The 23,332-nt window shown below is 39.1% G+C and overlaps 1 protein-coding gene across 12 annotated transcripts in view; it reads right to left on the bottom strand.

Moving 5' to 3' along the window:
• The window catches only part of CREM (cAMP responsive element modulator), a 42,550-nt gene that overhangs the window by 4,998 nt on the left and 14,220 nt on the right, over positions 1 to 23,332 (bottom strand). For 7 of the 12 annotated variants that reach the window (XM_087893025.1, XM_087893027.1, XM_034402002.3 and 4 more), the window contains exons 2-6: positions 21,468 to 21,588; positions 19,291 to 19,437; positions 16,677 to 16,774; positions 16,423 to 16,565; positions 14,292 to 14,480 (exon numbers count right to left, since the gene is read on the bottom strand). In XM_087893025.1, coding sequence (XP_087749151.1) covers positions 14,292 to 14,480; positions 16,423 to 16,565; positions 16,677 to 16,774; positions 19,291 to 19,437; positions 21,468 to 21,584 — 694 coding nt within the window. In that variant the 5' untranslated portion in view covers positions 21,585 to 21,588. Of the gene's footprint in view, positions 1 to 8,949; positions 9,049 to 14,291; positions 14,481 to 16,422; positions 16,566 to 16,676; positions 16,775 to 19,290; positions 19,438 to 21,467; positions 21,589 to 22,974; positions 23,082 to 23,332 lie in introns of those variants that run through there. The other 5 variants (XM_034402001.3, XM_087893024.1, XM_034402000.2 and 2 more) reach the window with 3 other exon arrangements.

Here is a 23,332-nt window from a genome sequence, read left to right as displayed (position 1 = left end):
CAACTCATTTTTCTGTTTCCACGACACTCCATCCCTTCATCCTTTTGCAGGATCCATAAACCCAATGCATACTGTCTTTTTTCTCAGGAATCATTTTGCATATCAGCAGCCCTCATATCTTTCCTTGGAACTGATTTTTATACTTTTCTTCAACAAACATTGACTCTTCCTTTCTAACCCAACCTTACACAACACAGGCTGCATGTAAATTGACTACTGTCCCACCACACTTTGTCACCCTTAATGAGGATCCACTACCGGTGCCCTGAAAAACATGCTGTGTGCCTCCAATTCCTCCAGACCTTTACCAACTCCATTATCACTGCCATCCCTTAGCTGGAGAAGAGCTAATTAGCACACCAAGCATTTCCTCCTATGCACTAAAAACATATTTGACAAAACCAGCACTCACGTCTGACCATAAGATCAAATATATTGGACCTATAGACTGGGATTTATTATTTTTTTAAAAAGTATTAATATAAACTAACGGGATTTTTTAAAAGACAAAATTACTAATCTCACTTACCTATCTTGATTTTGCTGCAAAATGCAAGTTTCTATCTATGAATTTTTTTATAAGCTTGTGCACAACAGGACAAGTGCAAATTTTATTCATCTAAAATCCAACTGATGTACTTTAAACCAGCATATAAATTATAGAATGCATAATGAATGAAAACAAATCTTTAATTCATAGACTGTCCATATAGGCATCTGGAAGGGAAGAAAGCTAGATCTGTGAAGCAGCCTCAGATCCCTGGATTAAACAAATGTGCCACAATTTCCAAATTACATTCCCTATAACACAAAAGCAGGTAGAAAGAAGCCATTTCATGGCTTTCTGGCACTTCATGACAATTGACCACTGATAACTGGCTTCAACAATACATAACTTGAAATACGTGCAATACAAGAAAATCGGGGACAATGGATTTTATCAATGACCAAACAGCTCTTTTACTGTTTCTCTTCATGCTGAAGAACCCCAATTTAGTGTTGCAGTAATTTTAAGTGAATGACAGTCAAGACACTCAAAACTAAAATTTGTATGGCAGTTAACATATTTTAGATATTATTTAAATAAGCCAAAGCAACAATACTAACAAAAAGTTCATTTAATTTAATAATATTACCCAATATTACCCAAGAAATGAGAACATGGGATAGACCTTCACAACATACTAAGATAAACAAAAGAATAGCAAAACAAAAGCAAAGAAGATCTGACAAGACCGAGATAGCATTTAGTTTTCCTAGTCTCAGAAAAGCAGCAAAATGAAACCTCTGATGATCACAATGTTAGTTTCCTCAACAAGGTATCCTACCAATCCTGCAATGTTTGTGGATTCATATTTTATGCCCAGGAGGCTATCTCATCTTGCTATTTTTAATCTTTCAAAAATTGTATTTGTCTTTTCCTTCATGAAAATGAACAGGCAGATAATAAAACAAAGCAATGACTCTAGCTTCCATTATCCTTATTTCCCATAATGCATTTTGGACCCCATATAGTCCCAAAGACTTTTTAAAGAAAAAGGATCACATTCTCAATACACATAGCCCTGAAAAATGCCCAAACTACTTGCAAAACATGTTTTCAAAAAAAGAAAGTCAGAGATTGAGAAAAAAATAATAAACAAATGTAAGGAAGAATGTGAATTATTGCTAAATGTAATATCAACTTATATTTGTTTGAACAGATGAATGGAAAGTTTGGGAAAAGAAACAACTCTAATAGATAAAAATCCACAGAGTGAAGAGATTGGGCGTTGGCCTTACCTGATAGGCCCTTTCTCTTACGGGCGGGCCCGGCAGTCAGGCATTGGAGGCAACCCCGTTTGTTTCTATAGGACCAAATCCGCCAATCAAATAAGTCCTGCCTCTTCCTGTGACTCTCCAGTTTTGAGACGAGGACGACAAAGCAGACTGACGTGTCTACAAAATGAAATCAAGAAATGAGAGGGCTCCCTCCCCCCATAGACAGCAGGGGACGGCCAACCACAGGGTGCGGCTGACTGCGGTGCCCGCCCGTAAGAGAAAGGGTGTATCAGGTAAGGCCAACATCCATTCTCCAAAAGGCGGGAACGGCAGTCAGGCATGGGATATACCAAAGTCCAAATACCTATAGAGAGGGAGGCCGGCCCCGCCTTCTCCTATAGTAGTTTCCTGATGACTTTGGATAGCAGTGGCAGTGGCGGAAAGGCATAAAGAAGAAGCCCAGGAGCCCACGGGCTGTGTAAGGCATCCACAGCTTCTGCCCCTGGAGTGGGAAACCAGGTGAAAAACCTCGGGAGCTGGTGATTGGTCCTGGAAGCAAAGAGGTCCACCGTGGGAGTCCCGAAGCAGTCGGAGAGTTCCTTGAACAGGAGAGGGTGGAGACCTGACTCTGCCTGGTCAATCGTAGACCAGCTGAGAGCGTCGGCCTGGGCATTTGCTGTCCCTGAGATATGAGCCGCTTGAAGCGAGGCCAGGTGAACTTCCGCCCAAAGGCCCAGACAGAGGGCTTCCTGCATAAGCACCCTCAAGCGGGTCCCCCCCTGCTGGTTTACATGAGCCTTGGCGGAGACGTTGTCCGTTAGAAGGTGATCGGCAAGAAGGTGATTGGCGAAGCTCTGAAGAGCTAGATAGATGGCCCGGAGTTCCAACACATTTATATTGAGGTCCCGTTCTTGCTGAGACCATTGGCCTTGGGCCTGATGAGGACCGAGATGGGCTCCCCATCCGAACAGGCTGGCGTCTGTCATGATGACAAGTCAGTGTGGTTCCCGGAACCTGCTGCCCTTCGACACCCGTCGGAAGTCCACCAGTCCAGAAAGTGAAGGACCTTCGGAGGAAGGGCAATCCTTGTCACCGAGGTGTTTTGGCGAGCCCGTTGGAATGGGAGGAGAAGCCACTATAGTTCTTGACTGTGAAGGCGAGACCAGGGAATTATGCCAAAGGAAAACACTATCTTTCCAAGCAGGCGCGACAAACCCGAGCGTTGAGCTTGGAATCGACTGGCCAGTTCAATAATGCTGGATTGGTGATCCTGCATTTGATAAACCTTAGACCCAATGGTGTCTATCATGGCCCCCAGATGTTGGATGCGAGTGGAGGGAAGCAACTGGCTCTTAGTCCAGCTAACTGAAAAGCCGTGATCTTGTAATTGCTGAAGCGCACTGTGGAGATCTCGGTGGGCCTAGGCTTCAAAGTGTGAGAGGATGAGGATATCATCCAAGTAAAACAGTATCCTAATGGGAAGAGCCCGGATATGGCAAATAAGGGCCGCCATAATCTTAGTAAATACCCTGGGTGCCGAAGAAAGGCCAAACATCTTTTGAATAGCCAAATCAACCTGAGCCCGTTTAGTTCTATTATGTGATATAGGGCAATGAAGGAAAAGCTGGGGGGGGGGAATGAGAAAGGAATTCGAGAGATAACCCAAAACAGATGGTGTTCCTAACCCAGGAATCAGATATAGAGGCGTCCCACTGATCTGTGAAAAACGCCAGGAGTCTCCCAATTAACAAGTCCGGTGGAGAACTAATGGGACCATCGGAAGGGACGGCCTCTCCCACCCCTGAAGGACCTACGAGATGGAAAACGGGACCCCTGTCTGACCTGAGTAGCCTGTTGGTGGCCGCCTTTGGCCTGAAAGGAACGTTGAGATCGGTGTTGGTAGAACCCACTGTCAGAGCTCTGAAAGGAGTGGGAACGAAAGGAACTCTTCTGTTGATAATCCGAGCGTCGCGACAGAGATGGTAAGATCTTGCGGTGATCCTTAGTTTCGACCAGCAGGGGCTCTAGTGATGCACCAAACAGCTTGTCACCCGTAAATGGTCATTTATTCCTGTCATCGGCCTGCCACTGCCTGAGCCATAAAAGGTGGCAAGAGGTGACAGAAGTTCCGATGGCTTTGGCGGAGAACCTGGCCGTGTTGAGGGTAGCATCAGCCGAAAATTCTACTGCAGCCAGGATTTTGTTGATATCCTGATGAGATCTCAAATCCGTAGAGGGGATTTTCTCCTGCAATTGGCGCAGCCAGAGGATTGAGGCTCGATTGAAAAACGAGGCTGCTGAGGAAGCCTGAATTGACCAAGCAAAAGCCTGGTGTCCCTTAATCAGGGTGCATTCTGCTCTCTTATCCTCAGGATGGAGAGATTCATCAGAGGGCCCCGTAAGGGGCGACGACAAGGAGAGAGCCACCACTGGAGCATCTACAGAAGGAACCTGCAGTAAAGTAGCAAAATCAGACGCCATATTGTAAAATCTTTTGTCCAGACCGTTAGGAACTGGACCAGAGCTGGGAAAAGACCACTGTCGCTGAACCACATCCGAGAACAATTTGGAAGCAGGGACTACTTCTGTTTGAACCGAAGGCTCCTGAAACAAGGATGTAGTGGGGTCAATAGTGGTTGGATCTGCTTCCAATCGTGAAGAAGCTCTCCCGAGACGCATGGTGGTTTGTGCCTTGAACAACAAGGACCTGAACATCTGAGGCCTGAAAAGACCCACAAAGGAAGGCTGATCGGGCTCCAAACCCTCGTCCTCAGATAGATCCTGGTCCAGGGGAACCTCCTCGTCAGAACAAGAGTCCTGACTGACATTATCTGGAGAAGCTGTGCACCCATGGACCTCCCCAGAGACCTGAACAGGCTGGGACCTCAGAGACTGGCTATGACAGCTGAGATAACTTGAATCTTCCAAGGAAGCCTTCTTTTGGAGTTCCTGGGCAATACCCTGTCTAATGGATTCCGAAATTAAAGTTGCCAGGGGGGGAGGTATCTCCAAGGCCTGATCTTCCCCTTGTCTGAGGCCCGCTGTAGAGGGCGTAAGGTATCCCCCTTGAGTGTCCCTGGGGGATGACTGGCGCGGTGAGGCCGGGGGAGGCCTGTCAGAAGATGCTGAAGGAAAGACAGATGCCACATCTGGAGGATTGGAAACCTCACCCTGGATTGATACATCAGAGCTGGCCCATCCTGGGTTTGAGTGGGAGAAATGGCCAAATTGGAAGGAGACAAGGGAGGAGAAGAAATCGTTGCAGCCACAGGGCCTGCTTCCTTGGATGCCTCCCTTTCGGCCTTTTGAAAGGCCCGTTCCATTGCCTTGTGCCTCCTGTCCTGATCTTTAGAAGAGGAAGAGGATTTAGAAGCCCTGGAATGTATAGGTCTGGAAGGTTCCATTGACCTGGCAACTTTGGAGCGTTGGTGGTAGCCCGAAGAACCCTCTCCAGGGTCCAAATCATGGCCTCTCTTTCCCCTAGCCCCGGTCACGCAGGGAGCCTTGCGTCCGCCATTTTGAAAAAATTGTAATGGCCAGTAAAGGCTGAATTTCCCACTCTGGAAGCTGGGCCTATGGTTGATTAGACCGCAACTCACTCTCCCTCACTCTCCCACTTATTTCCAGCGGTTTAGAAACTGCTACTCACTGTGCCTCTGCAATCAGCCGAAAGATCCCTGGTGTCCGCTAGGAAGATAGGAGCTGTGGCGGGGGGGGAAGGAAAGTCAAGCCGCTAGCTGTCCGGCTGAAAACTCGGCAGCGAAAGGCGTGGAATAAGCCTCGTGCTTTCGGGCTCGGAGCGTGGGCTTTGCTGATGATATTGGGGCCGAATCCAGGCTAGCGCGGCGGTGCAAACATGTGCGTTCTGCCCCTGGAGCTGCCGGCCAGCAGTCCAAAGCTGCCACGCGGCCCTCAGCAAAATAGGGCAATGCCCATCACGCTGGTATAAATCTGCTGGGAAGCTGTAAATCTCAATTTTCGAAAGCAAGCAGGCTATAACAAGGAGCAGTAGTAGACATGATCGTTCAGTTTCAGCCCAAGTCGAAAAACTGGAGAGTCACAGGAAGAGGCGGGACTTATTTGATTGGCACTCGGTCCTATAGAAACAGACGGGGTCACCTCCCATGCCTGACTGCTGTTCCCGCCCTTTGGAGAAGTGAGGTCTACATGATTACTGAGCTAACAAACTAATAGCAAGTTTTCTTTCAAATTAAATTGGTAGTGGGGATTTATTCAATTCAAAGAAATTTATAAAATCTTGTAGATTATATCTTCTTGAAGCGAATTAAAAACAGAATTAAAGAGAGTTTAATTCACTCAGGAAAAGATATTCAGTGACATTCATCTTGCTCTGAAGCTTTTGCTCTACTCAGTATTAAAATACGATATAATATTTTAATCCTTGCATGCTAAAAGCTATCTCTGAAATAGATACAAAAAAGAAGAAAAAGTAGAACAGATGAAATTTCTGAAATATTTATATTATGCAACCTTAGATGAGATTCAGACAAAATTAAAGACATCAAAGACAACTGTGAGGTAATTGCCATAATTGTTCTAGTGTTTTTTTTGTGCAACCTGAAATTATTTTGCTAATAGCCATGCTGGAGATATTGGGATTTACAGTCCCATGAACTTTACAGTAGCTAATTAATATGTACAGAGTATATCATCTGTACATTGTATTTTTAAATTTTTGCATTTTGTTTTAAATGGGAAAAAAAACCTAAAACGATCAAATGCTTATTTAAATACAGAAGAGTATTGGTTCTGAAGGTCACTGTATCATTGATTAAAATCAGGTGACTTCCCATCTTTAAAAGGATCATTTGTTTATATTTGTATTTTATTTATCATAAATATGAACATCTGCAAATACCAATAATTCCTTCAAAAAAGTTAGTATCTGAAAAAATCATTGTCCAAAAGAGAACCATATATGACATCATCATATGGGCCAATTCATATTTCCAATAATTAGATGAACATATCTTAACAATTTCTTTTCTAAAAAGACTCATACATTTCCGTAGTCACAAAATAACATTTTTGCTGAAATAATCATAATTCCATGTTTTATCAATTACAGATACCAAAATGATCTTCTGTTGTCATTCATATACTGAATGGTCCAATCCCTTCTATCATACTTCTTGAATATGCAATCTGTATAATATATAATCTGACTTTTTAAATAAATATTTATGATTGATTTACCATTTTGAAAAGAATATATTTAGATGTGAAATGATACTTACGTTGCAGCTCCTCAGATAAAAACTCAAGCTAACCCTAGTAATTATTTTACATATTTCAATAATCCTGGAAATCTGATCCGAGACACTATCATTCCATCAGTTTCAAATATGAATTTTCCCATGTTTTTTAGGATGTTCATTACTGTCAAACTGAAAAACTGAATTCTACTAATTTCTGAACATATTACAAATTTAATATTGATGGACTTTTTATTCATATCCCGTTTACTCTTACTGTCTCCTATTCCTTTTCTATTGTTTTGCTTGGCATATAGAATTCTGCTTTTACATTCTTTGTGTACCCTCATAAAAATATTATGTATTGTGCGGGGAGGGGGGGTGTTCTCTCTCTGACATGGCTATCTTACAACACTTATGACATTTTTTTTATTTTTTCAGCATAAATGTCATCAGAAAGAATATGAATTATTATTTAGATACTACATGACATTTATACTTATCAAGTCATGGAAAAATATTAGTTGTTGTTGTTCCATTGCTGTGTCCAACTCTTCACAATCCCATGGACCATACCGTGCCAGGTCCCCTATTCTCTGTTTGCCCAAATTTATGCTCATTGCATTGATGACACTATCTAACCAGGAAAACTATTAAGATATTTTAAAGAGGTTAAAAGATTCTATTCTACAAAAGTCTATATGAAAAAAAGAAACAAGGAATTTTGATTCACTTTAAAGCTCTCAAATTTGTTGGGGGGATATGCTGTCACGGGCTTCATTAATAGACTACAGCCAAATTCATTGGTGGACTTCAGAGAAGTTTATGCCACAATAAACATGCTGCTTGTGTTATTCTATAAGACACAGACAGACAAGGAGCCTATTCAAAAGTTATACGAAGCTTTACATCACAGATAGATTCTAAAACTCTTTCTGCAGAGCAGAACTTGACTGACTACATATTAGGAAGAATACTGTTACACCCCTTTCTTTCTCCTCCCTTTTCTAAGGCAGTATCTTACCAGAAGGATTATAAACTTTTCTCAAAAGCCTGTTGCGCAGCTTCTAGTTCTTTGCTCAACCAACCGGAGGTCTTTAGGAATAGCTGAGAGCAGTGGGATAAATAACACAAAACACACAAACCAGATTTACTTAGCTCAAGAGATCAGGAGCGCGAACTACAGAATAACCCTACAAAACGTGCCAGCAGTTCTAGCTGAAGCAGAAAGGAACTGACTAAATCACAGCATGACTTGCAACTGACGTCAATGTAGGTGTTGTTTGTAGAGTTTAAGTTTTCCAGCTCCACCACTGAAATATGATTCCAGGAAATCTAGTGACGTCAGCTCTTTGAACTTGATTAGCTGTGGAACAGACCACTTTCAAAGAGGGGGGAGGGGCATAAGACAACGAACAATCCACCAAAGGTTTTCTGGACTCAAGTCCCTCTTACTGCCGTAGTGATCTCTCTAAATGAATGCCAAAGGAGTAACTGCTGAGCTGAACAAAGCACACACTGCCACTAGATTCCTGCTAACAGAAGCCTAACAAGTGATCTTTCATTCACACCAAAGTTTAAATAGAAAGCATCGAGAGAGATAAGTTGCTGGTTTTTCATGCTACCTGGCTGATAACTGCAGTAAAGTTAAGTGAAGTCTTCCGTACTAAAGAAAAAAGAATATTTTATTCCATGCTGAGCTTGCAAAAAAAAAAAACAATTTTTAAACAAACAACAATCGGTTCACCTTAAAATATTTCACTCCCTAAATAACATTTTATCACACACTATAAAAATAAGTAGCAACCAAGAGCTGCCCATTAATAATTCTTGGCAAGGCTTTTAGCGAAAAAGAAAGAGCTGTGATGAACCTGATTACGCCTGTGCTGTCAAACATCTCACTGAAGAAAACAGGATTGCTGCACCCCAGCCTGAATCCTTTCTTTGGAAAGAATCATACAGGTTAACCTACCAGTTTCATCTCTGGTTACAGCCATGACCAGCAGCTCGTACTCAAAAGCTTCACGTCTGCCACCAACTGAATAGAAAATTTTCCAAACAAGCAAACATGTGCGGGATTACAAGCTTCAAGGACTGACATCAGAATGACCTCACTAGCCTACCCCGTCATTAATGTGCTTTCTCACTGGAACAGCTCTTTGAAACAGGAACTGGGGGAGGGGGAGACTAACTTGCAAATAACTGCTTTGGCATTTTCAGCTTTGCTTTCTTTTTCAATATATTAAAAACACCCACAAATCAAGGGAATCAAACAAAGATCAAGCATAACAGATTTATTTGTAGCAAAGAAGGAAATCTCTGCAAACGCTTTTCAAAAGAAGTTAGTCTGGAAGCTGCACTTTAAACAATACTGCAATCCAACCCCAAAACACTTCAGGAACTCCAGATGAAACAGTTTTCTTCCATATTTTAATTTAGCAACAGTGAAGACAACAACAGTACCAACCACTATTATTGACCGTGGTTGGTTGCACAATCAGCTTGATGTTCAACTGGATTTGGCAGTTTTATCCTCCTGTTGAGTTCTTCACCAGAACCTGGGATAGGCAGATGTTATTTGATGCTCTTAAAGGCATCATCCCAGGATGCAAGCTGTTCCTAGTAAAGCTGCCTTTTGCAATTGACTGACGGTGATACTGTCAATGCCAGTGGCGTTCAAGTGATGCTCCAGATGTTTTGGGATTGCACCCGGGGTGCCTATTGGTACTATCTTTCCTTTTCCTTTGTCACAGTCATTCTATTTCAATTTGCAAGTCTTTATATTTTGTGACTTATTATCATCATCACCATCAACAAATCCTATCTTTTCTTTAACACTGTTTGCTATCTCACGGTCTTCTTAATTTCATCTCCATAATAATCCTAAAAAATAGTCTGAACTGCAAAAAGTCATACACTGAGCCCCGTAATTAATTACAGGTTTTTGACCAAGGTCACCTGCACTATGCTAAGAACAGTTAAAGAGTGTTATGAAACCAGTTCAAATGCAAGTGTAATCCAGCATCCTCAAGTAGATTCTTCTACAATACGAACACAGTTATTTCGAACTGGTAATAACTGTTACCAACTGGTAACTGGTATTTGGAAACATGCTTTTCCGGATCACTAAGTCGTATACAGGTATCTTGATTATTTGTCAATGATATTCCTCAAGAAACCACTTTATCATGTGCAACGTAAAACCCTAACCCTAATTCAAAGAAATGTATAAACAAAGGGGGGAGGGAACACCTCCACAAAATAATTTCTCTATTACTGGATTTAAAAAAGTTTACTTTGCTCAAGGGCACTCATTTATCCTTATAAGGAAAGGACAGGCAACCGAGGTGGCGCAGTGGTTAGAGTGCAGTACTGCAGCTACTTCAGCTGACTGCTAATTCAGCAGGTCAGCGGATCAAATCTCACCGGCTCAGCCTTCCATCCTTCCGAGGTGGGTAAAATGAGGACCCAGATTGTTGGGGGCAATATGCTATTTAGTATACTGTCTTTGGTGTAAGGTGCCCAGAGTCCTCGGAGAGTGGGCGGCATAGAAATATGAATAATAAAATAAATAAATAAACCCCTTCATTCCCATCACCCAATCCCACATTCATTGACATCCCACATTCACATCTGAGTTTCAATCCCCATTCATTAATTTTATTTGCCTAAGAGAAAAAGATGTATAGATTTTTTAAGGGAGTCCTGGGGAACCAATACTTGAAAGACAAACAGGGGACTCTTCATCTCCCCAACAGCCTCAGATTCAGCTAACTAGAATCCTCAGGGATTGGGAAGAAAATCAAGGAAGAAATCTGTTGTATAAAAAGCAGCTATCTTGCACAGATAAAAGCTGTTTAAGTATAAGTACAATGTTGTGATTACTGACTGTGGATATTTAAACCTAATTTGTCATCTTTGGAATCTAAGGCTTCTCTATAAGCTCAGTTCTGGTGTACTTTTGTGCCTAGAAACTTCTTGTTTCTATCTATAAGACTATCTTGTCGGTCAGAACTTTATATTTTCCTTTCTATTGAAGACTAATATGCTCTCTCATTTTTGCAGCTCTGTATTTTATATCCTCTATCACTAAATCTTTGCACACAACTATTAAAAAAATATATTGACATTTTCTCTTTCCCCTTTTCTTCTATAAAGCTTTTTTCCCCTTATTTATATTCTGTGAGGTTGATCTATCTACCTAAACCAGAGGATTGATTTCTATAGCTCCATTCATTATAGCCAGTAAAGTGTAAACTGTGGAAGTTCTCTCTCTCCCCCATGTGGCGATTGAGATAAATGGTGGTAGCAGTAACTAACAAGTCATTTCACCAAAACAGAAGCATGACTGGGATGTGTAGATGCAGAGTGTTTTTCAGAAAAACCAAAGGCTGGAGATTCTAGGCTCAGCCCTGCTGTTATGACCAAATCTGCTTTGCATCTAGTCTAATTCACTATTTCATAAAAGAGTGCAGAGAAGAGCAACGAAGATGATTACGGGACTGGAGGCTAAAACATATGAAGAACAGTTGCAGGAACTGGGTATGTCTAGTTTAATGAAAAGAAGGACTAGGGGAAACATGACAGCAGTGTTCCAATATCTCAGGGGCTGCCACAAAGAAGAGGGAGCAAAGCTATTCTCCAAAGCACCTGAGGGTAGGACAAGAAGCAAAGGGGGGAAACTAAATAAGGAGAGAAGCAACCTAGAACTAAGGAGAGATTTACTGACAGTTAGAACAATTAATCCATGGAACAACTTGCTTCCAGAAATTGTGAATGCTCCAACACTGGAAGTTTTTAACATGATGTTGGATAACCATTTGTCTGAAGTGGTGTAGGGTTTCCTGCCTGGGCAGGGGGTTCTATTAGAAGACCTCCAAGGTCCCTTCCAACTCTGTTATTATATATTACATATTACATTCATTAGCAAAAAATCTCAGGACATCTCTACAGATATGTCAGCCATAATCGTTGGAATCACTGTAATAATTGTTCAATTTTAAAAAGAAACCATTAAAAAAAACCCATTTACTGGGCTTATAGTTCTGTGCAACAATTCACACAGAAGTCTTAGCCACCATTCATGTAAAGTTTCTGTAACAATAATTTCCTCGCAAGTATTTACAATAACACTCAATCATACCTTTAGTGCTAAAACTAATTATACTCTCCTAATGCTAAATTTACAAAAATCTAAAGATCAATCATAATAAAATGTTCAAGATCAGATCTATGCCATAAAATGTATGAAAGTATAAACATATTGTATAACCTATTCTGGTAGGTATAATCAAAGTTGCTAGCTTTATAAAAAGCCAGAGTTTTGGAATATACATCTTCCTCGATTGTGTGCAATATGTGGTGTATATGTAGTCCTCAATTTACAACCACAATTGAGCCCAAAATTTATATTGTTAAGTGAGAAATTCATTAACTGAGTTTTGCCCATTTTACAAGTTTTCTTGCCACAATTGTTAAACGATTTACTGAAGTTGTTATTTAGTAATATGGTTGTTAAGTGAATCTGGTTTCCCTATTGACTTTGCTTGTCAGGAGGTCACAAAAAGGGATCTCAGGACACTACAACCGTCATAAATGTGAGTCCCCCAATTATAAATAAATTTCCCCACTGGAATATAAAGTATAAATTAGCATTTCTGTTGAAGGCTGACTCTCCTCCCATGGTAAGGGCTATCACTCGCTATCTTAAAAGGATGACAGCAATACGAGCCAGTTATATCGAAAAGAATTTCATTGATTGTAAGAAAGATGAGCTGAGTTAGAGAGGAGCTATCTTATTTGGGTTATCTAGTCTTGGCAATTTAGCTATTGAAATCTGATATTGTAAAATTTTAATGTCATATATCATATATTTTTAGATTGTTATTTCTGTACCTGTTTTGCCTTTTCCCTTTTTCTTTTCTGTTTTGTTTGAAAAGGCCTTCGGGCTATTCAATAAACAATACAATACAATACCATAAATGTGAGTCAGTTGTCAAGCATCCAAATGTAAATCACATGAGCATGGGGATGCTGCAACAGTCATAAGTGACTTTTTTCAGTGCCATTGTAACTTTGAACAGTCACTAAATGAACTGTTGTAAGTCGAGGACTACCTATATTTCTAAAGCATTGAATCTCAAATTACTATTTTTTTCAATTTAATAAAATTTAAAACATATTGCTCAAAGCCCATGAGTTGGAACACTAAACCAAAAGTCAGTATATTTTATTGTTGATGAAAAACATGTGAAACACGTCATTATGAATGTCACGCCTTCTGCACTCAAATATTTTAAACTGGATCTTCTTCCATTTAATCTTATTAGTCTTGAAGGGTGGGCAGAATCAGAACTGGAAGGGGGCAATGTAATTCAGAATACACATGCAGGGTACACATGCAGTCCTGTCAGAAGCATTTTAAACCAAAGTTGCCTTTTCCCAAGATTATGCCATTGTTCTAAAAATGGCTGAGTCTTGAAGAACTGCTGTTAAATGTTCTTGAGAAGCTCTTCATGCATGCCCACATAGACTTCAAATTTATTTTCTGTTTTAAATTTGGATTTCTTGGAGGTCTGTTACCTATATTTTTGCAGTTTTTTTTCTCCAACTGAAGTGACTAAATTATTAACTCTTTCCATAATTTCACATAATCAATAAAACAGAAATAAAATAGGACTCTTTCCGCCTTGATATACAATATCATTAATGTAAGCACTTCTCCAGGTTCTAAATTTACTTCAGAGATGTTCCTTCAAATTTATTCACTGCTAGGAAGAAAAAATTATAACTGATGGAAGTCCCATTTTATGGAATATCTCTTTGTGCCTAGATAAGAGATACATCAATAATGGTGTCTTTCCAATAAGAAATGCATTATTCTCTAAGTGACTAATTCCTTGAGTGCCAAAATCAAATAATAAGTATTTGATTTTTTTTTCAAGCAGTGTTACTTCTTTGTTAGATTTACAGTCTGTCATTCAGAAGTTCAGCAAGGAATAGGTAGCATTCCCCCTTTCCAGTTTTTTCAACTACCAGTGAAGTAGGTTAGGTACAGAGAGGGTGATCGGCCCAAACTCACCCAGTGAGAGTGTGAGGCTGAGAACAGATTACAAATTAGGTCTTCCCATTTCTAGACCAATGGTTTCATCACCATATCATCTTGGCTCTTTTACCATTCGCAGTAGTTTTATTTTGTTTTTTTGTTACAACCCAGTTAAGAATTATTCTTAACCCAGTTAAGAATAGAGAAGAAAGTAACAGAAGTTGAAAACAAACATAGTTATTTGTTTAATAAAAAAATGAACATTTTACCTTGGACAACAACCTGACTCCCAGGTACGAAGAACTGTTGAGTGCCATCAGGTGTTTGAGCTGCATATTGTACAATCGTAGCACCAGGTTGAGGAGCTCCTGAATTTGTCATAGTTAATGTTTGTAATCCTTGAACACCATCAGATGTTGGATTAGAAATTTGGATGGTTCCACCTTGGGCTATAGCAACTTAATCAAAAATAAATACTATGTAAGACATCAGCAGTAGAGATGACAACACTTTAATTTAGTTGCTCCCAAAGAGTGTTTAAGGGCAGGATGACATGAATGACCAATATCCAGTATGGAACTGTATACACACACCCCAATCTATAAAACTGACTCAGAATGCCTATTACTTGGGACAACAGAGCTCTGACTGTTTCACAACTTTTTGCAATTTTTATTTTAAATAAATCGAGCACCGAATAGTAATTTTGAAAATCAGTTAATAGGAACTAGAGAAAGTTGTTTTTCCATATATATAGCAGCAATACTCACTGGCAGGAGAGAGGAAAGACTCACTTTTCATATTGCTCTATAACAGGGGTGTTAAACTTGATTTCATTGAGGGCGGCATCAGGATTGTGTTTGACTTCGGGGGGGGGGGCAGAGTGGGCGATCCTGGGTGGGAGTGACCAGCTCGATGTCACTCATGTCAGGGGCACCTGTTGTGACCCCAGTGCTCTGCCAGAGAAAATGGGCTCCCAAGCTCCATTTTCGGCTGTGATGGCCTCCTGCAACCCTCTGCCAGTGAAAACAGAGCTCGGGAGGGCTGCATGCATTTTCCCTGGCAGAGGCACCACGGGCCAGTCCTTCACTGTTTCCAGAGCAGTCCCGCGGGCCAGATCTAAGCACCCCGCAGGCCGGATCCGGCCCCCAGACCTTGAGTTTGACATCCCTGCTCTATAAGATCCTCCTGATATTTAAAGCAAATATTCTGTGGGAGGCCAGTTTCCCTCTCTTCCACCCTACCTATGTTTTTGTTTTAACTCACTGTTTATTAACATACACTACGTGTTTAAAACTACGTAGCAGCTACTTTTTTTTTCTTATGCAAAGTTGTACAGGTAGTCCTCACCTTGCGAACATTTGCTTAATGGCCATTCAAGTTATGGCAGCATGGGAAAAAAGTGACTTGCAACTGGTCTCCACAATTAAATTTGAATGATTTGCAACCAGCATGTATTTACAACAGTTGCAGGGTCCCAAGGTCATTTAATCACCATCTGCAACTTTCCCAACCAGCTTCCAACAAGCTAATTGGAAGCTGTGGCAAGGTTCACTTAATGACCATGTGATTCGCTTAACAACTGCAATGATTTGTTTAACGACTGGAGAAAAAAAAGGTTGTAAAACCAGGTGTGATTCACTTAATAACCCTTAAGGATCGAAGTTCAGTCCCAATTGTGGTCATAGGTTGAGGAATACCTTGTAACAAACATGATATTATGATAGGAAATGCTGAGTTTCTGATTATAAAGGGACACTCTATAGACACTCACAGAAAGAACTGACAGTCAAAACATGCTGTTAAAACTAGGTAAGTTTTTCCAAATACACATTTAATTGCATAATTATTATATCCTAGATAGTTCAGCAGTAGGCAAACTCTTGGCAACTTTTAAGATGTGTGGATTTCTACTCCCAGAATTCCCCAGCCAGTTTGAATTCTGCAAGTTGAAGTTGATACCTCTTAAAAGTTGCTACATTTGAAAACCATGGGTCTATAGCCTATTTGGGATTAGATTTTAATCACAAATAAAAGGCTGTCAAAATGTGTCTTTATGAGAAATAACTACACAGATATGTCTTATGTTCCATAGTCTCTGACCAAAGGTTCTAAAACTAAGTGCATGAAGGAACATCAGTAAAAAGATGAAAAAAAAAACCCCATAGAAATACTGTATATCAAGGACATTTCTATTTAAGTCATAACCTATCTACATGATTATTAAAATAAATCATAACAAGGAAAACTGCATCCAGGTTTCATGGCTTAAAACAACCATGTTTTTATTTTTATTTTCCTATCAACTGTCACTTAATTTTACTGCTTTTCAAAATTGCAACTTTCCTTTTAAAAACAATAGATTATTAAACAGGTAGCCTAATATTACAGAAGACCTACTGTACTGCCCGGTGCTAGTCTGATAAAGGCTGGTTGGCACGGCCATGGCAGGGATTCCAGAGGGTGCTCCTTCTTCCTCTGGTTTTCCTTCTTCAATCTTAGCAACGCCAGGTGCATCAGAAGAAAGCTCATTCAGAATTTTTCTGCCACAAATGAATATTTAAAGAAATATTTTTAAGGATGTTGACCTGTGCCGTGAAAGAGTGAAATAGCGTAAATAAACATAAAAACTTTTGTATTAGAGCAGAGCTTACCGATATGAAGGCCTCCTTGAAAGTATCTCTCTCCGCTTCTGAGAATCAATTACCACCTCGGATTCTGTAGATTCATCTGCATTTGTAGCTGGAGCTACCTAATTTTTTTTAAAACAAAAATTTAATAAGCTGCAATTCTAGAAAGTTTGTTGCCTGAAACTCTGTGCAATAGTCAGCCATTTTCACTGTATTGAATCCTGATTTCTATTGTAAGATCTAATGTTAATAATCTATCACATGGAATTTTATTCACTTGTTCCATTTCCATCCCACTGTAATACAAACAACTTTTGATTGGTATAACACCGTTTTGCAAATTTAACAGACAATTATAAAGTACACATAGATGCAGTAGTTTTGAAGAACATATTCAAGAACTGATTGTATGCTTGATGAGAGAGAGAGACAGAGAGATAGAGATAGAGAGAGGCTGAAGGGCAGAAATGGCAGAAATGGCAATGACAACCAAGTTTCATGGAATGAGGGGGGAAAGGAAAAAAAGGGAACCAGTAGAAAAGATTGAATAGAGTGGAAGAGGAAAGGAAAAGGAAGAGAGAGGGAGATAAAGCATAGTCAACAATCCCAGAAAAGTTTTAGAAGTTAAATTTTGAAGTAGATGAATAAATAGGCCTGATTAATGCATCATGAGTGTGCACGCACACAAACACACAAACATACACACACCCCAGTTTGGTTTTGACTCAGGGCTGAAAACAAACCAATCCCATGAAAGAAACTATTGTTATCAATTGTACTAACAATGGCACAATTCACAATAACAAAACCAATGAGTAATCCACATTTTGACTTACTATGTCAAACCTGACTATAAGACATCTAACCAAGACAGCAGGGTTATTAATGGCTAGGCATGAAAGAGGATTACAAAAGAAGTTACAAGTTCAAGATTATATTAATTCCAGAATCCACTGGTAATTGCCAGAGAGTTTTTAAAGATGAGAAATTAAAAGAACACACAGGCTAGCAAATTACAGGCAGTCCTCGACCAGTGATTGTAATGGAGGCTGCCCCATTATGGCGGAAAGTTTTGACAGCCGTTAAATTAAGCGCCCATGTGATAACCTCACCTAATGACCACCCTCCTCCCATGCAGCAGCCGAGCAGCAGATTTGCAGGCGGCAGGCTTAGGGGCAGTGAAAGTAAGCAACAGGCTTCAGTGCAATAAAGGCAAGCACACCCAACTCAGCTTGCTAAGCGGCAAGTTTTCAAGTGCTGAGAAGAGCAAATTGCTCCATCCCTAGGCCACATTCCTCTGTTCCAGAAGGGAGCATCATAATTCACTGTGGCCACTGTGACCACTCTGAAAATGGCAGTTACTTCAGGAACGTAGGCATGCTGCCTAAAGACACAGAAGGGCAGAGCAGCTACTTCCCCAACCTGAGCTCCAGAACTTCCAAAAGCAGATCTATAGTAAAAGATAAGTGATTGGTGGCAGGAATGGGAAAGAGCATGTGGGATGTAGGCCCAAGGCATGTGGGGACTCCAAGGGATAGGATTTGGGAGAGGGGGGGAGGGGGTTTTGCAACAGGTGGGGCGGAGCTCTTCAGCATCCCTGTGATTGGTCTTAGGGGCCAAAGACCACAGGGGTGCTGCAGTGACTGTAATTTCAAAACCAGATCCTAAGTAGCTTTTCTGGAGTTGATCATTGGTAAGTCAAGGACTACCTGTATAGGACAAGAACAATTTTAGTTGAAACGTTGCTTTTCCTTATCGTTCTCTTCTCTCTACAGATTCCTGTCCATCTTCCTATCCTCCAAATATTTTCTTCTCATTTTTGCAATTCTCATCCCACACGTTCTATTTATATCATAGCCTCTAATGCCAGCATTCATAATTTAACTGTGATTTAATATTAGCAATAGTAGCAATCCCTGGCTACATTGAAGAACTGTGAGATTTTGGGAAACATTTGCCCAATTTTTTTTGTCGTAAGTCAAGGACTAATGGTAGACAAGTGAGCGAGGGATACTATGAAGTGATAAAATGTTGACATCAAAAGTGCTTACTACAGTGTTTTACTAACTGTCCTTCAGGTGCTGAATACCTGTCCAGAACCAAAAGAACTAAAATATGTTTTATAAAGAAAGCAAAACTGAATGCTTTTTCACAATCTCATCAATATCTACATGAATACATTATTTTCCATAGTTTGTTCAATTAGATATGGATTACTTAAAATATTAATAAAATTCTGTCCATTTAGGGAAAAAAAGATGGAAAAGGAGCTATCTAACATACTCTTCTGATTTGCAGTTATCATATTTTTAAAAAGGAACCTGAAGCATGATATCAATTAGGAGGCTTGCAAAATGCTTTGAGTAGCACCATTCTAAATTCAAAACATATTTTATATACTGTTTCGAAGCAGATGCTTGAAACCTGTAATTGGCATGTTTTGAGTTCAAAGCACTTATCTGAGCTAGAAACAAAAGTTTAGGGTCAAAGCATCCACTAGTATTATGTTGGCAACTAGAGAAATAAGTACACTTATCCCCTGGCATTAAATATAGAATCTTCTGTTCGCTCTTGTGTTGGCACAAAAATAAATAGTCCACGAAACCAAAGAAAAGTTAATAAAGGAGACACAACTAACCTGAACAGATTGCAACTGTGGTGACTGAATTACCGAAGATTGTGTGGCTTGAATCACTCCCTGTACGTGGACAGTTTGGCCAGAAGGGAACTGCACTACAGTTATAGAGGGAGATCCTCTTCCAGTTGTTGATCCTGCTACAGAAACCTATTGAAGTAAATAAAGCCTACCATGAAAACAGCTTAAGTAGCTAGCTCTCAGTGTTCATTATCTGACAAAGTAATCCTTAGGCTTCAGTTGGGTTTCACCTTTAACACAGAACAGGCTCTTTTATAATACAAATATATATTTTGGCTTATATCGAAAAGCAGGTGAAATATCATTTGGGTAGTACTTCTGCTTTCCTATTATGAGCATTATAATGCCTATGTCATTAAGCATTATTATCAGAGATATTATTATAATTAAAAAAATAACCTCTTTCCTTCAATCAAAAGAAAATGCAGTCTCATATAAGATGTGATGGGGTAGAATTTTGCCCAAGATACAACTGTTTTCGTAACACAGCTATATTGTATCTTTCTACAAATTTACTAGTGTTATTCTTCTGCACTGAAACATTGCAAGATCATATGTCAATTTTAACAAACAGAAGGCTGAGAACTAACAACTTGCCAAAAAAGCCATGAGCTTCTCAGTTTAATTCCACTTTGAAGTAGGGATTTACTATGCTATTTTAATATTTATTAATATTAATAATGTATTATGATTGTCTTAGTAATACTTTAGGGTTGCATGACAGTAATTGCATCTGAATATTGTCAAAGCATATGAAACAGTTGACAGCTCAATACGTCAGTAGCTCCTATTTCAATATACTTGATAGCAGCACATAAGAATGCCCGTTTCTTGTAATTTAATATGTCATCATGTTTAACAGTTTAGAACCTGTCTCTAAACATATACTTTTACTCCCTCCTTCCTCTTTCATTTAGATTTAAAACATATATTTTGAGGCTCCTGGAACTAAAATAAATCTGTGTCCAAAGAACACTGATTGGAAATTATTTTCTGATCCTTTAATATTTAAAGGCCAAAATATCTTTGGCTCTAACTACATTGCTGTTTTAAAAACTGTGCCAAACTACATGTTCACTGACACTTCATTTCAGGGAAAAATGAAATATTTTAACAAATGAAAAAGAAGCATGTATGCAGGAGCTGACTCTTAAACACGACATGAGTAAAGAATGGCATGAGCTGAATTGGAAGATGATTTATCCCCATAAGGAAGGATTTCTGTAAGTAGGGTGTCATAACTAAGAAGACTCCTGTCTTTGTAGGCAACTGCTTTACTACAAAGAGCCTCTAAAGGTGGCCTCATGCCAGGTTAATTATATGTCCATCCCAGAACAACATGCAGTTCAACCACAGGTTTGAGTGGCCCTTTGGCATTTTCAAAGTCAATACACTTGCTCTTCCCCTGGAAAACATGCTACCAAGCATGTCTAATACCTCAGAGTCTCAACATCGCTTCCAGCTCTTATGCTGCTACCCTTTTGCCAGCCACCAAACAGCTAATTTGTGCAACAAGTATTCCTTTGCATCTTAGGAAGAGTTTTAATTTATCACTATGGTCCTTTCTCACCTAAGTTATGGAGACCAGTCTTATTCCCAGGCTGTTTAAGGCTTTATAAGATTCTTTATGTTGATAAGAATTTCTGCTTTTAAAAATTGTACTATTGGATTAATACTATTGGATTCAGTAAATATCCATTTTTTATACTGAGCAAAATTGACTTATCAAAATGTTACTCAAAACCTAGAGTAAGTCCAGGGAGGTTTTTCTCAATACTATCTGGAACGAGCTCCCCCTGGAGATACGGAGGATCCCGGATCTGCGTACCTTCCGTCGCGCGCTCAAGACTTTCCTATTTCATCAAGCCGGCCTGACCTAAGTCTTTCCCCTTTTTAAATGGAAATTTTAAATCTGGTTTTAAATTATTGGGGTTTTAAATTTGTTCAGCCAAATTATTTAATTCGTTTTAATCTATTTTAAATTTTGTATTTATATGTTTTATTCTATGGCTGTTCACCGCCCTGAGTCCTTCGGAAGTAGGGGGGTATACAAATTCAATAAATAAATAAAAATACCAACATCGCAATAATTTCATTTTACTCTTCATATTATCAATTGAATAATAGTGTTAAAAAATAAACAGAATGTTTCATATTACTTGAGCTATAGTGGAGATCTGATTTTGGCCGATAGGAGATTGCATGTTGGCAGAATCACTTTCTGTAACAGAGTCTGTTGCATTGCCATCTTGTGGTTCAACTGTTTCCATGGTCATTTGTCTAAAGACAAGGGAGGGGAAAAAAACAGGTTAAGATATGAAATATTCAATAACTCTTATACTTCTGCTCATTTGTTTATTTCAAATTTTGTTACATAAAATATACCACAATAACTCTGTAACTTATAAATGTGCATGAATAAGAGAGCCAATTATTTCCATGGATGTGTCCAATGTATTCTATCTAGCTAACTTGCCTCAATATATTACGTTGAACAATAGCCATAGTTTTAATAAGCACTGAACATGAAAGCTGTGGATTATGGGAGTCTCGATCAAGCATTTGGACAGAGAAGTATGTGACTTGCATCTATCACATCTGGAGGTTAAAGAAAGGTGACTTAAACTTTGCAGAAAACTGAGACCTTATTTTTCTTCCCCAGAAGGAACATCCTCCAGGCGCAATCTTATAATTGAGGCAGAGATATATTTTTAGAGATACAGCACAGCACAATTTCATCACGTTTTGTTTGTTCATTTTAGTTTATGCAATAATTGTTTTGTCTTTTGCTAAGCAAGTAAGTCCCGTCTTTTGCCAAGTATTAAAAATTTATTGCAAATGTCATAATGCACTTTAGACACTTCTTTTAAAAAGTTGGTATAATTACAAAATTGGTCTGAAATACTGTAGATATGAATTAGTTGCATGTAGATATTGCTGCCTGTGAGACCCTATTATTGCTTTTTTGTTGTATTCATTGTATCAATGGTTATTTAGAAGCCAATACAAACTTCGGCAGCAAACATTTATTTCTGGGAGAGCAGAGTTTATAGAGGGAGCATCAACGAATATACAAGGCTTGGCTGAGAATAACTTATCACTACAACGTATTTTCAAATTTAAGAGATGTAGAACCATTTCATGGAATCAGGTAGAACTATGAACAAGGAGGTTTTGGCTGTTTGACCATATCCATTTGAAATTCTTATTTTTATTTACATTCTATGTTTGGTTTATACTCCTGGCATGTTATATATTACTTTCAAAGGCTATAGGAAAATTTCAATTTCAAATTATAGAAAATAGCTAATTAGGGTCCATAATGATAAAAATCACTGCAGAATGCTATAGTTAAGACACCAACTAAAGAATATTCGGATAGTTAATATAGCGCTTTCAGCCAAAAATAGGTATCATTTCATTCACAAAAAAATTGTTGTGATTCCTGGAATAGTACATACACACAAACCACTCAAATGAAAGGTATTCACTTTAGCTTCTGCAATATTGTTTTAAATTGTACTCTAAATCATTCCCATTTCTCATAGTGGTCTTCATTGTAGTTTCTCTCCCATATTAGAACTTCATTTGGGTTACATCTTTGTTAACAACTGTTCATAGTATTTCATCCCCCCGTTTTGTTTTTTTAATATGGTTGAAGCTTACCTCCACATGTTACAAGTCAAATGTAGCATCTAACGCAGCCAAACTCCAGATGTGCTGGTCTTTTGACTCCCATAATTCCCAGTCAGCATAGTCAATTACTAAATTGGCTGTGGAGTTGTAGGAATTGACAACTTAAAGACATAAGATTGTCCGTAGTTTTACTGCTGCTTAAATTCATGTGTTCATGCATTCCTATTTCTCAAAATCTCAATCACTCCGTATTTTCAATCTATTAAAAAGTTTCATTTGCTTACTTGATACAAATTAAGTAATTACAAATTACTTAATACAATATGTGAGGCTCAATTTTATATATGAAAAAATGCTTGATATATTATGGAATCCATTTCACTCCTAC

This window comes from Pantherophis guttatus, chromosome 4 (assembly GCF_059756535.1).
Source record: "Pantherophis guttatus breed Tessera chromosome 4, ASM5975653v1, whole genome shotgun sequence".
Lineage (NCBI taxonomy): Eukaryota > Metazoa > Chordata > Lepidosauria > Squamata > Colubridae > Pantherophis > Pantherophis guttatus.
The sequence above is the reverse complement of the archived record's forward strand: the minus strand, read 5'-3'. Positions and strand labels throughout refer to the sequence as shown.